This window comes from Anolis sagrei, chromosome 2 (genome assembly GCF_037176765.1).
Source record: "Anolis sagrei isolate rAnoSag1 chromosome 2, rAnoSag1.mat, whole genome shotgun sequence".
Taxonomy (NCBI): Eukaryota; Metazoa; Chordata; class Lepidosauria; order Squamata; family Dactyloidae; genus Anolis; species Anolis sagrei.
The window spans coordinates 253,561,708-253,575,650 of NC_090022.1; the positions used below are offsets into that span (position 1 = coordinate 253,561,708).

Genomic DNA, 13,943 nt, shown 5'->3' on the forward strand with positions numbered 1-13,943 from the left:
CGCCTGCAAAATGTGGACTGTCTACAGATGTCAAACATAACTCCTGGAATGATTCCATTAGTGTTGCCTCCAAAAAATCCTGCAAATCTCTTGGGAAGACAGGCGGACAAATATCAGCGTGCTGGAAGAAGCAAAGACCACCAGCATTGAAGCGATACTCCTACACCATCAACTCCACTGGACTGGCCATGATGTCCGAATGCCCAGTCACTGTCTCCCAAAGCAGTTACTATACTCCCAACTCAAGAATGGGAAACATAATGTTGGTGGACAGGAAAAGAGAATTAAAGATGGATTTAAAGTCAACCTTAAAAATTGGGAAGCCCTAACCCTTGAGCACTCTAACTGGATGTCAGCTGTGACCAGCAGTGCTGTGGAATTCAAAGAGGCATGAATAGAGGGTGAAAGGGAGAAACATGCCAAGAGAAAGGTATATCAAGCCAACCTTGACCGGGATTGCCTTCTACCTGGAAACCGATGTCCTCGTCACAGGAGAACATGCAGATCAAGAATAGGGCTCCACAGCCACCTATGGACCCACCGCCAAGACACTATATTGAAGGACCATCATCCTTGGACTACGAGGGATCGACTAAGTGTAAAAGACTATAATGAAACTGTCAAAGTGTTGAGATCCTTGGGTGAGGGCTTTCTTTCTTTTATTTTTCTATCTTTCATAATTCAAAATGATTAATTGGCTATAAATATTCATTTGTCTTTCTCTTTTATTGTAATGTTTTATAATGTATGTACCTTTGCCTAGGAATCCAACCAGCTGATTCCCAGTGAATGCTTGTGTCCCTAATGGCGAAAACTTTCAAATCACTACAGTGCAGTCCAAGGATTTTGAAAAAAAGCAGGCAGCTTACCAATTACTCCATATGTCATTTCTATTTTTTTTAAAAAATATATATTTTCAAGCCATGGATAGTTGAAGTCATGGATACTGAATTTGTGGATACTGCATAAATTTGCAAGCTGTCTTGGGTCATACATCAAGAAAAATGTGGGATGTAAATACAATAAACAAATACAGTAAATAAATAATTTCATGAATCCCCCAACTAGTAAGGCCAGCAGCGATGCAAACTGAAACATTATGGGATCTGTTGTTGAATTCTGTGTCCAGTTTTGAAGGGAGATGTTGACAAGTTGGAATGTGTCTAAAGAAAAGCAACTAAAATGATCAAGGGTCTGGAGAACAAGTCCTATGAGGAGCAGCTGAAAGAGCTGGGCATGTTTAGCCTGCAGAAGAAAAGGCTGAGAGGAGACATGATGACCATGTATAAACATGTGAGAGGAAGTCATAGGGAAGATAGGGAAGAGGGAGCAAGCTTGGTTTCTGCTGCCCTGGAGACTAGGATGCAGAATAATGTCTTCAAACTACAGGACAGGAGATTCCACCTGAACATTAGGAAGAACTTCCTAACTGTGAGAGCCGTTCAGCAATGGAACTCTCTGCCCTGGAGTTTGCTGGGGGCTCCTTCTTTGGAGGCTTTTAAACAGAGGCTGGATGGCCATCTGTCAGGGGTGCTTTGAAAGCGATTTTCCTGCTTCTTGGCAGGGGGTTGGACTGGATGGCCCATGGGGTCTCTTCCAACTCTATGAATATGAGTCCATGAAACAAGTAGGTTTTCTAAGGTCTGGTCTAAAGATACTCCAAAGTTCTGCCACTACATCCACACAGCCCTATATCCCAGAATAACAAGGTACAAAATCCCACAACATCTGCTTTGAGCTGGATTATCTGAGTCCACATTCAGATAATGTGGGATTTTCTGCCTTGATATTCTGGGATAGAGGGCTGTGTGGAAGGGCCCTCAATTGGACCATGCATTGGTCACCCCAGGATTGGTCTTCTCTCTCAACATCCAAGGGAGTGGGAGAAGAAAAACTTATTTTCTTTTTCGTATTCCACTTTTTCTAAGCGATTATTATTACAGAAATGTAATTGAGCTAATAATGTTAAAGGGAATGAGAAAAGGGAACCAAAGAAAAAGAAATGTGGCAGCAGCTTTAAGATGAATAGGTTTTTATTTAATAATTCTTTAATAATACTAAGACTCCTTTAAAACCTTAATTATGTTACTCTGTGTAATTTCAAACCCACACTAAAATGCCTCTTGCCTCACTAATGCTATTTCTATAAAGTCAGTGTTGATGTGTTTGTCTTGCTGTTTCCCAAGCAGAGAAACCCATTATAATTTTACAGCACTTCTCCTCATGCTGCATCTCAGTAATATATACTCATGGTGACTCTGAATATGGGCTGTTAATGTACACTCTCCCTAGTGACTTCCTTTGCCAAGACCCCAAATTATTCATGGCTGTTATGTCAGCCTTCTAGCCCTGTGCAGCTGACTGAAAACCACCTCTGAGAAAGGAAGTATTTCATTACTGTGATGGGATTTTTAAAAGCTGATGTACGTGTATGTGAGAGAAATAAATCTCTAGACTTGTGGATGTCTGACTACTGGCTACAATGGTTAGAAAGCTTCCCACTGCTTCTATTTTCTCATTCACCAGGAAGGATAGTGAAGCAAAGAGAATGAGAATCAAAACCAGAATTAATCTGGGAAAGACCAGAGGTATGATTGTGATGTTCCTAGCATGGCAAATCCAATGGCATTGCACAGCTCTTTCGTATTTTTTCTCCTTAATGGATATTAAAGGATCAGGGGAAAACATGGATCATTACAAATAGTGAAATATATAAAATGCTTTGAATATGGCTGGGTGATAGTACATTAAAGGCCTTCTCTGGGAGCACAATTAAAGCAATTCTCCACATTTTGCACAAGACAAAAGGGTGGAATACTGGACTTTTAAAACTTTTGGACTGTGTTTGTGGGTTTATGTTTGTGTGCATACCAAAGTTTGGGAAAGTTGCTTGTTTTGTAATAACAGTGGATTTTAATGTTCAAGGAGCTCCATTGGCTGCCGCTCATTTTCCGGTCCCAATTCAAGGTGCAGGTGCTTACCTACAAAGTCCTAAACTGTTTGGGACCTGCCTACCTGCGTGACCGCATCTCTATTTACGAACCCGCACGCTCCCTCCGATCATCTGGAGAGGCCCTGCTCTCGACCCCACCTGCGTTGCAGGCGCATTTGGTGGGGACGAGGGATAGGGCCTTCTCTGTGGTAGCCCCCCGACTCTGGAACTCTCTCCCCAAGGACATTAGACAAACCCCAATTTTGGCTGTCTTTAGGAAGCGCCTGAAGACCTGGCTGTTCCAGTGTGCCTTTCCAGAATAGGAAACTCCTGGTTTCAACTCCCAAATACATCTTGCTAGAGATTTAGGATTATCTGCACATTGTACCTACCCTCTACATATTACCTGTCACAACAGCACTTTTTAAACGTTGTCCATTACATTTGGCCCGGCCTTGGTTTTAAATTGCGTCACAGTGTCATTGCTTTATTGTTTTGCTTGATGTTTTATTATGTGCTTATGAGTTTATTGTGTATTGTATGTTGTTGTTGTCGGCGGCCTTGGCCTTTGTAAGCCGCATTGAGTCTTTCGGGAGGTTTTGCGGGGTATAAATAAAGATAATAACAACAACAATAATAATAATAATGTCAAGATAAATGCTTTTACTATTTATGTATGTGTATAGTCTATTATGTCCCAGCATTGAATGTTTGCAGTTTATATGTTGTGTTCCGCCCTGAGTCCCCTTTGGGATGAGAAGGGTGGAATATAAATCACCAGACAACACCATGTTGTGGGTTAACTATGAACAACTTTTATTATATGTTACCAATCAATCTCTGTGTGATCATCCAATCCAATTTATGATTCAACATAACTTGAATGTGAATTTGAACTTGAATTTGCTATTAATCAGATGAGGCGGTGACCCCGCATGACCACATAATCCTCCAACAAGGGCAAGGCACCATAATTCCAGGAGGCAATCCACATGTTGCTCCCATGGGGACTCTCCAGGTAGTGTACTCACCCTTTCTATGGTGCACACCAGTACCTGCATATGCCTGCCATACATTTAATGCCTATTTAAGACCTCCTCAACCCAATTTGCCCAAATGCTCATGTAGGGTAGGCAACCCCCCCCCCCCCCCAGAACATGGAGGGGAAAACATTCCTACTCAGCCCCTAATGGCAACCCTTGACAAGTACACTGCAATGGTGGTGGGTGGGTCAACTTCTTCAGGCCAAGTGAGGTGGGCTAGGCTCACTTCTCTAGGCCATGCCCACAACAAGTCCTGGCTGGGAATTTTTAACTCTTTGTCTTCCCTTCGCTGGAAGGGAGCAAAGCACTTCCCTGCCCCCATAGTGAGGGCGGGAAAGGTGTTATGTTGAAACTGTTGTCATCACTGATGTGTGGATAATTGTGTGGTTGTTTTATTTTAGCATGTTATTCAGATTCATTGGGATTTCTGGCTTTTAATTCCTAAATCCTTTGTACCTTTCTAAATGTTTGAGAATTAAACTTAGATATGTTTCAAATATTTTAACTTTGGTTTCTGTGTATTTTTATTCAATTGCTTTTTATATATATGACTATACAAGAGAGTCTCGCTTAGCCAATCTTCGCTCATCCAACATTCTGTATTATCCAACACAGTCTGCCGCCCACCTGGATCCACAGCTGTTTCAATACATTGTGATGTTTTGGTGCTACATCCGTAAATACAGTAATTACTACATAACATTACTGTGTATTGATCTACTTTTTCTGTTTATTTGTTGTGAAGCATGATGTTTTGGTGCTTAATTTGTAAAATCATAATGTAATTTGATGTTTAATGGGCTTTTCCTGAATCCCTCCTTATTATCCAACATTTTTGCTTATCCAACATTCTGCTGACCCGTTTATGTTGGATAAGCAAGACTCTACTGTATATATGACATTGATGAAATAGCAATAAAGTGCCCCCCCCCCCCCCGGCCCAGCTCTTGTTCTTTACCCTCAAGCATGGAAAGACCTCTGTGTGTCATGATGCCCTCACTTTCGTATTATTAATTCAGCTTGCTTTGTTTTGTGATTGGAAGGCAAACACTGGTGTCATTTGCAAGTCTGATTGCTCAAGCTTGTATCTCCGAGGAAATGCCATCATTAGAGGGGAAATGAACCAACTATTGGCAATATGCATTTGCCCTAATGTCTAGTTTGACTTTAGAATTATCATTGAATGGTTGAAAAGATTATTACTAAAACAGCTTCAGAGCATAGTCCCTTGTATTCCAAGGACAAAGAAAATGGTTTTGAAATGAAATTTCTTGATTGCCTTTGAGCTAAACAAGTTCAGGGGTCCCGAAGGCTGCATGGTATCTGTTCTGAGCGCATCTGTACATTACAGCAGATTTAGGCACAAGTTATGTGTGAATCAAGATATTCTAACCCCACTCTCTGATGCTGTTGTTAATTTGGGGGTATGGTAAGGAAACACATCTGTGCCACAAGTCAGAATCCATCCTTGGAGGATTTGCCTGAGATACTGAGATACTTCCAGATACTTTGCATTCAGGACATAAGACAGATGCTGACAGCTAGCTGGCTAGACTTGCGGCCTCCTGGGGAGATCAAAGCTATACATATTTTATAAGTAACTTAATATTAAGCAAACCCAGCTGGAAAACACACTCATCCTGAATAAACTAGAGGTTTAACAAATTGCCAGCGATACTAAACACAACTGAAACAGTACCTCTATATCATGGCTCAGCTTTTTCACTATGCTTGTGATAGTCTGTATGTGGTTCTCCAGTAGTTGTCGTGCTGTTGACTCTCCCTGCTGAAAACCTTTATTTCCCTGAAGGTAAGAAACAATGCCATCCTTGATTCGGAAGGCCTGATCCAGAAGAACGGTGGTAGTCCTCTCCTGGTTGGACAGCCGGTCTTCGAGGGCATTCACTCTGCTTCCAGAAACATTTGGAATTGCAGGCAGGAAAGGCTGACTGGGAATCCTGTCCAAGAAGGAATAAGTTAAAAAGATAAGACCCAAATACAAACTATTTACTACCATGACCAGAGGCAGGAACAAACTACATAAAATCAATTAAATTATATTTTATATTAGAAATTGATTAATTTATCTGTTATGTTGGAAATGGGAGTGCAATCCAGTTGCAATTTCTCATCGTCTGTTGTTCTGTCACCACAATATACCTCATCTTAAGCTTGTCTCTTTCTTTCCATGTTCATGCTTAGATTGTACAAAGACAGCAAAAAAAAAAAACTGTTGCCACACAAATAGACTGACAACCTCATCAGACGGGCTACTTGGCCCATCCTACGCAGCTTGTTCTCCCCTTTCAGGATGGAGTCCATCCTGAAAGGATTGTGACACATGTGTTCTTCCTGTATGCCACTGATGTGGCAACATGGGAGCCTCCCCATGTTGTCTTACCAGCAATGAGGGAAAGCCAACAGTGATGCCTCTCCCAATGGGATGGAGGAAAGGCAAGTCATGCTGGGCATGGAGTGATAGCTTCTCCACACCCCCTGCAGGAAGCCCATGGATTTGCCACAATGGGCCTTTGTGATGAGGGACTTTCAGGTATCAGACAAAATAGAATCTTGTTCCAATACTAAAATAATTAGCAACAGGTTTTTCACCTACTTGGAATACCTGGAATCACACAGCATGCATATTTCCACAATGCGTGCTTCATTCTGGGAATTTATTTATTTTGTCAATTCAAATCTTAATTGATGGAACAATCTGAAAAGCAGTTCATAACTGAAATGCATGATGGATACACATTCCTTTGCCTGATGCAGCTACATCTGAGAAAAATGCTGAATAGTTGTTGCCGTGCATCCAGTGCACCTTGGGAAAGCTGAGGAGAGTGTATTAAAAAGTAACTCAGAAACATTTCAAATTGCTATTTGCCCAAATGCAAATTGAAATTATTCACTAGCCTGTATTTTTCTCATAAATTTAGCACCAGTGCTAGTCAAGAGCAAACTCAGATTTGAATATATTAAAATGAAACATTGTATTACAAAGAAGCAATGCCTGTGTTTATGTGGGAGTCGTGATAAATCTTTGTCCCAATTCAAGATGTGTTATAGTTGTTGTTTTTTCTTGTGATAGTGGTACATAAGTAACTTTTTTCATTGGAAGCTCTATCTACTTTAGAATTAATATTTTATCCCAGAATCAACACGAGGACTAAATATAGCATAAATTTTAACATAAGCCGGCATCTGGTCCTTTAGATAAAGTATATGGTCTATTGGGAAACCAATTTAGAACACAGCTGTTGTAATGGATAATGAAAGGTACATCTCATTGTCCCTGATGCAATTCCAAACAGTGTTGCAAAAAGACTGCAAGAAGAAAACCAATTTGATGTCCAGAAGGAACCAAATGCTAAAATGCTGCAGGTGATGAGCACTCTTTCTGACAAACAATTGTTGCTAGTTGTATCATACTCTCTTGCTCATGAATGAAGAAAACAATTAAATTACAGTATAGTATGAGCCAAGGCCCATCGGGTCATGATAGTCCGTATGCAATCAATAGAGCACAGTTTGGAATCATTCAGCCATCCAAATGTTGTTGAATTGTGACCCCCAGGCATCTCTAGGCAGCATAGCCAATTGTGAGGAATGTTGGGCATTGTAGTGCAACTATGCCCGAGGTGCTTCATGATTCCCATCCTTGATGTAGATGTTACTGAACTAGACATAGTCTGATACAGTGTAAGATAGCTTTTTGTGCCTTCATTTCTTTCTCTCTTAATTGTGACTTATATCTAAGAAAGATGCACTGTGAATAGTCTGAAAAAGGAACATAGATTTGAAAATTAATAACATGCTATAGAAATAAATGTTCATAACAGACAACATGGATATTACACTGGTGATTGAGTCGGGAGTTTGAAAAAAAGTTTTCAAAAGATACTGAGGCTTTTTCTTTAGGTCTAATAATAATAATAATAATAATAATAATATAAAATAATAATAACACTTAATTTATTCTCCGCCCTATCTCCCCTGGGGGACTCATGGCGGATTCCAACAAACACAAAGGCAAACAGTCAATGCCTCAATAACAACAAGTACAAATATAATAACCCAACATAGTCCCACATAAGACAACAGCTTAAACATGACATCTATAAATTAAATAATAACGTAACCTGTCAAAAATTATAACAAACATAAAACATGAACATAAAACATTTGAATTAATTTACAAAAGCCAATGAAGGTTCACAAACGTGTGTATTGATTGTGTTGCCAGTGATGTTAAATGAGCCAATATGCAACTATAACTATAGCTTTCTTTCATGTAACACATGAATAAACTTTCAATATGGATCCTTTGTTGTCTGAATTTGCTTTGATAACTTCCCTTTTCTAGTAAACTCAGAATCACAATAATGCTCTACTAAAAGAGCTGTGATGAGGAAAGTCTCCTGTTAGAAAGACTATTTTGTTTAAGTAAGAAACATAAAGGTTTCCCCTTGACATTAAGTGTAGTCATGTCCAACTCTGGGGGTGGGGGTGATGCTCATCTCAGTTTCTAAGCTGAAGAGCCAACATTGTCTGTAGACACCTCTAAGGTCATGTCGCCAGCATGACTGCATGGAGCGCCATCACCTTCCCACCAGAGATGTACCTATTGATTTACATTTGCATGTTTTCAAACTGCTAGATTGGCAGAGGCTGGGGCTAACAGTGGGAGCTCAGCCTGCTCCTCAGATTTGAACCGCTGACCATTTGGTCAGCAAGTTCAGCAGCTCAGCTGTTTAACCTGCTGTGCCATTGGGGTCTCCTTAAAAGAAAGCTAGGACCTTAAAATTGCCCAGCCACCATTGTCACCTTGGGAGTAGTCTAAGTAGGCAATCAGCTGGCCTGGTAAATTGTCCTCACCAAACTGCATATGTTGCATTTCTACTTTAATTATAATAATTATTTTTAGACTGGCACATAGACATATTGTTTAGCATATTCTGTTTTTCATCATTTCTTGGGTGGCAATTTTCCTCTTTTTTGAGAACACCAGGGTAGCCAGAAAACCAGCCAAATGAACAAAAGGCGAACTCTGACCATGCTGTTAGGCAGTTTGGAACAAATACTGCACCACTGTACCCTGCGTGAAGATGTTGACCAAGAAAAGAGGGGTGCACCTTGGTGCAGAAAATAGCAAAGACAAATGATACAATAAAGGCTGGGACTTTTAATCAAACTATGCAATATATTAGAATGTTTTAAACAACAAGCTGCTTGAAAATTGGAATGCAAATTCCTTTTGAAAATGACTCCAACTAGCTAAGGAGCTTTTTTTAGAACAGTCATTTCAGCAAGCAGCATCTAATGTTTAATCTCCAAGGGAGCATAAATCACATTGGCTTGATACTTTATTAGCAAAATATGATGAGGCATCCATAATATGTATGTCTGGATCTGTAACTGAAACAATGAATGCTAATAGTCCTAATAAATTGTGCCTTTCTGTAAACATGCCGTCATCATCTGTCTGTCCATGGGGATGGCTTCAGACTAAAAGAACTGTGCCAAATCATATAAATTTTTCAGGGGCCCTGATCCTAACATCACATTGAATGGAGGAGCTCTTAATGTGGTTGGAGACTGTGTGCCTTGTATAATTTCATCCCAGCATATCCCAATTGCAGTTGGATTGCCATAAAACAAATTATTTGTGATGCCTATTCAGTTATTTCTGTTTGAGACAACAAAAGGAGCTATTAAAATGAATTGGACCTAGATATATGCCATGTTTACATCATTCCCCAAATCCCGAGAACAGAGAGACGTGATTTCATGAGCTCTGAAATCCTGTCAAACTGGTGTGTGTGTGTGTGTTTTAGTGCTGCAGGAAGTAAATGCAAATGAATGACTTCAACATCTGGAAAAGTGAGCTATCTCTTTCAAGAGATAGCTCACCAGATAAGAGAACCACTATCTGGTTCTCTTATCAGGCACACATTGTAACTGCCCAAATGCTTTATTGCTTTCCAAACAAATAACTTATTTGTATTGTCTACTTGTAAAAAACCTCCATAAGGTTAGCCATATGAGTCAGCTGCCACCAAAAACAGAGTGCTGCAGCACCTTAAAGATCAAGCATTTTAACTGCCAAAACATGGTTTGATGTGGCCATACTCCCAAAACCAAAAGGACTTATATCATCCAGATACAAAAATCTATTGACCTGGTACACAGAAGAGGAAATAATAAAAGACTCTGTGATTAGATGGGCTCAAAATGCTGGTCAGGAGATTAAAATAGCCCAATGGGAAAGGACATGGAAGGGAAGAATGGAATATACAGCATGCCAAAATCTAAAAAAAAGTCTATAAAATGCATCTGCATTGGTATCTCCCTCCTTAGAGATTAGCAAAGATCTACAACTGCACTGACAAATGTTGGAAATGCAGAAACAAAAAAGGCACATTTTATGACATGTGGTGAACGTGCAATAAAGCAAGCAACTATTGGAAACAGATTCACTTATATCTTTAAAAGATGCTAAATAGGAACTTTGCAATGACACCACAAATGCATCTTTTGAACCTGCCAGATAAAGAATTAGAAAATAAATTTGGGAAAAAAAATTCTACATGACAATGGCAGCATGAATAGTGTATGCCAGACACTGGAAAACCCCAAAGGTACCTGATATAGAAGAATACATCATCGAATTGCTGATAATGGGAAAATAGCCTCACTATTAAGAGGAGAGCAATTAAAAGATTTTGTTAAAGAATTGCAGCCAGCAATCCAACAACTCAATATAAAAGAAAAATTAAATTAGATTTAAAAGTACACCCGGGACCCTTGGGTTAAACCGCTGGTTAAACCGCTGGCTGACTGAAAGGTTGGCAGTTCAAATTCGGGCACTGGGGTGAGTTCCCACTGTTAGTCCCAGCTTCTGCCAAGCTAGCAGTTTGAAAACATGTAAGTGTGAGTAGAACAATAGGTACAGCTTCTGCAGGAAAGTAACAGTGCTTCACATGACCTAGCTCTTTACCAGCTCTTCGGCTTAAAATGGAGATGAGCACCAACCCCCAGAGTGATTAGACTTAACGTCAGGGGAAATCTTTACCTTTACCTAAAAATACATACAGGGGATCCTATAAGTCTGTAGACAAAGAGGAATTCATAACCAATTTATGAAGTCAGAGGCTCCTTAAATAAAGACACTGTATGAGAAATATTAGTGAATTATCAACAGCAGGAAAATATAACATTGTACGCAACAAACATATATATTGTATGCAATTTTTTTAAAAAAAGATCAACCATTTTATTATGGCATCTGCATTCACAACAGCTGCAGACGTAGTAAATCTGATGTTCTACGAGTTGTCACAAGACACTTGTCTATTTGCTTGATTGTACTAATTACTCTCCCTTGGGAGAAGTGTGAGGGCATCAGTCAAAAGGAATCCAAAAAGTGGATGATAAATCATTTATGCTTGTTGGCTTTATGAAATCTCTGTCCAAGGAAAATGCAAATGATAACCTGCTGCAATGACCTTGCAGCCCAAAAGCAATCTTGAATGATTGTTTAAAGTCCGCACTTTTATTTAGCTCAGCTCTCTCTCCTCCTTGCATTCACTGCTACCTATCTGAAACCATGCTATCAATGTCTTCCTGTCACATACTGCTTCTAGGATGGCCTTAAGATCTGTGCAAAGGGTTTTCATTATGCTGAAAATTTCGAATTTTAACCGGACATGTTTCTACTAGAATATGTCATACTGACAAAGAAGTGCAGAGAGGTGTTAAGGAAGCTACCATATATTTTGTATGGATGTGAACTCTGAAGTAGAAAAAGGGCTTAAAAAGGGACATAAAATATGACATTACTTTCCAAAAAACCAAAAAATTATTGCAACAGGAATATAAGAACATTGAAGACTTGCTGCATTGCATATTTAGTCAAAATTGATGGAAACACTGATAGAAGTATTTTTTTGGAAAACAGATAAATAGGAAAAGGGTGACCAAATACAAAATCCCTTCCCCCAACCCATTTTTGAGGTGAAGTGAATGAGGTACCTGTAAAAATGGAGGATGCTGTGCATATATTTCGAGCCAAGCCTTTATGTTAGGTAGGTTCTCACAACCTCTGAGAATGCCTGCCATAGGTGCGGGTGAAACGTCAGGAGAGAATGCTTCTGAACATGGCCAGAAAACTCACAGCAGCCCATTACATTATTTCTTACTCCCAAGGATAGTAAAATGTTATTGTGGAATTTCCTTCCCAATTTGGCAAAACAACTTGCTAAGGATTGGATACAACACACATTGTTGACTGAGGTGGGAATTGTGGTTTTGGCTAATGTGCCTCAGGCAGAAAAATAACTTGGAACAACATGAAGTTGTTTATAAGAAGTAAATTATAGTTTTGGATGCAAAAACATGGTCTGGCAAGAACTAAGCATCAGATGGCATGGCAGATGGAACTTTCTTTATGTTGCTTATGGATTATGTGCCCTAAAGAAAAGTGAAATGGTTACTTGAGTTTAAATAAATAGTCCATACTCCTCCTGGCAATGCATTCTATGTAATGGTGGCCATGATGACAAAGTCGGCCTTTTCTGCCAAATTAATTCTAACTCCTGATAATTGAAAAGCTAACGTATATCTGACTTACCTGTCAAGTTGTTTAACCAGCTCTGTATTCTCTGCTGACATCTTTTTTCATAAGTATTACCTGCAGTAAAGGCCAGAAAATATTGTTAATCAACGGTTTTGGATTTTAACAAAAAAATACAACTTATGGCAGAAAACTTAATATCAAGTTAATGGATGGCTTTCTTAAAAATCAAAATACATAATCTCTCCAAAACAAACAATACTTATTTTGTTTATGTAGGATACCCTGGAAGATAGAAAGTATAAGATGAATTCATATAATAAGATCTTAGGTAAGAGGGGGTTGAATGTGTGTCTTAATATATTTTCCAAACTTAGAATTCCTTTGGCTTTTGGTGTTACAGCATACTAAGGTTAAACTTCCATTAATTTTAAAGGAAACGAAAGCCTTTGTTATAACATGAATGCTACATGGAAACTCCTTGATAGTACATATTTCTATATGACATCTGCTCATAAGGTGATGGGAAATGAATTGCCAACTAAATCACAAGCCTTAAATAATAAACTTTCTGGACAAGGGGCATTCTGCTATGTCAAAGTTTTTTTCTTGGGGGGTGAACTTTGCCTCCCATAAGCTATAGACAACTTGGTCAATTATCATGGTTTCTAGGAGATGAAATCCAAAACATCTGGAGCACCAACAAGGACCACAGTTCATAAACTGTTTTCTTCCATCTGGTATGCTGTAAATCCCCCTTTTATTTCACATCCTAGCTAGGGATGATCTGTATTCAGGCAAGAGTTGTACTCTCCAAACTAGATGGCATTATGTTGGTGCAAAGTTATTTACACATAATAACACAGAGGTCCTCAAACTAAGGCCCGGGGGCCGGATGCGGCCCTCCAAGGTCATTTACCCGGCCCTCACACGGGGTCAACCTAAGTCTGAAATGACTTGAAAGCACACAACAACAACCCTATCTCATCAGTCAAAAGCAGGCCCACACTTCCCATTGAAATACTATTAAGTTTATATTTGTTAAAATTGTTCTTCATTTTAATTATTGTATTGTTTAAAGTGTTTTTTGCACTACAAATAAGATATGTGCCGTGTGCATAGGAATTCATGTTTGAAATACTGTGACCTGGCCCTCTGTTTAAAAAGGTTGAGGACCCCTGGTCTAACATTTTGGTTTATTTATATACTGCCATCTATGTAGATCAGGCATGGGCAAACTTTGGCCCTCCGGGTGTTTTGGACTTCAACGGCTACAATTCCTAACAGCCGCTAGGCTGTTAGGAATTGTGGGCGTTGAAGTCCAAAACACCTGGAGGGCTGAAGTTTGCCCATGCCTGATGTAGATGGTGCTCTATAAACAGTTGCCAGTAAC

General features: G+C 39.4%; 1 protein-coding gene across 1 annotated transcript in view; it reads right to left on the reverse strand.

Annotated features, from left to right (window-relative positions):
• Positions 1-13,943, reverse strand: part of FAM81B (family with sequence similarity 81 member B) — a 37,164-nt gene that overhangs the window by 20,601 nt on the left and 2,620 nt on the right. The window contains exons 3-4 of the mRNA XM_060761803.2: positions 12,608-12,667; positions 5,675-5,933 (exon numbers count right to left, since the gene is read on the reverse strand). Coding sequence (XP_060617786.2) covers positions 5,675-5,933; positions 12,608-12,648 — 300 coding nt within the window. The 5' untranslated portion in view covers positions 12,649-12,667. The remainder of the gene's footprint in view (positions 1-5,674; positions 5,934-12,607; positions 12,668-13,943) is intronic.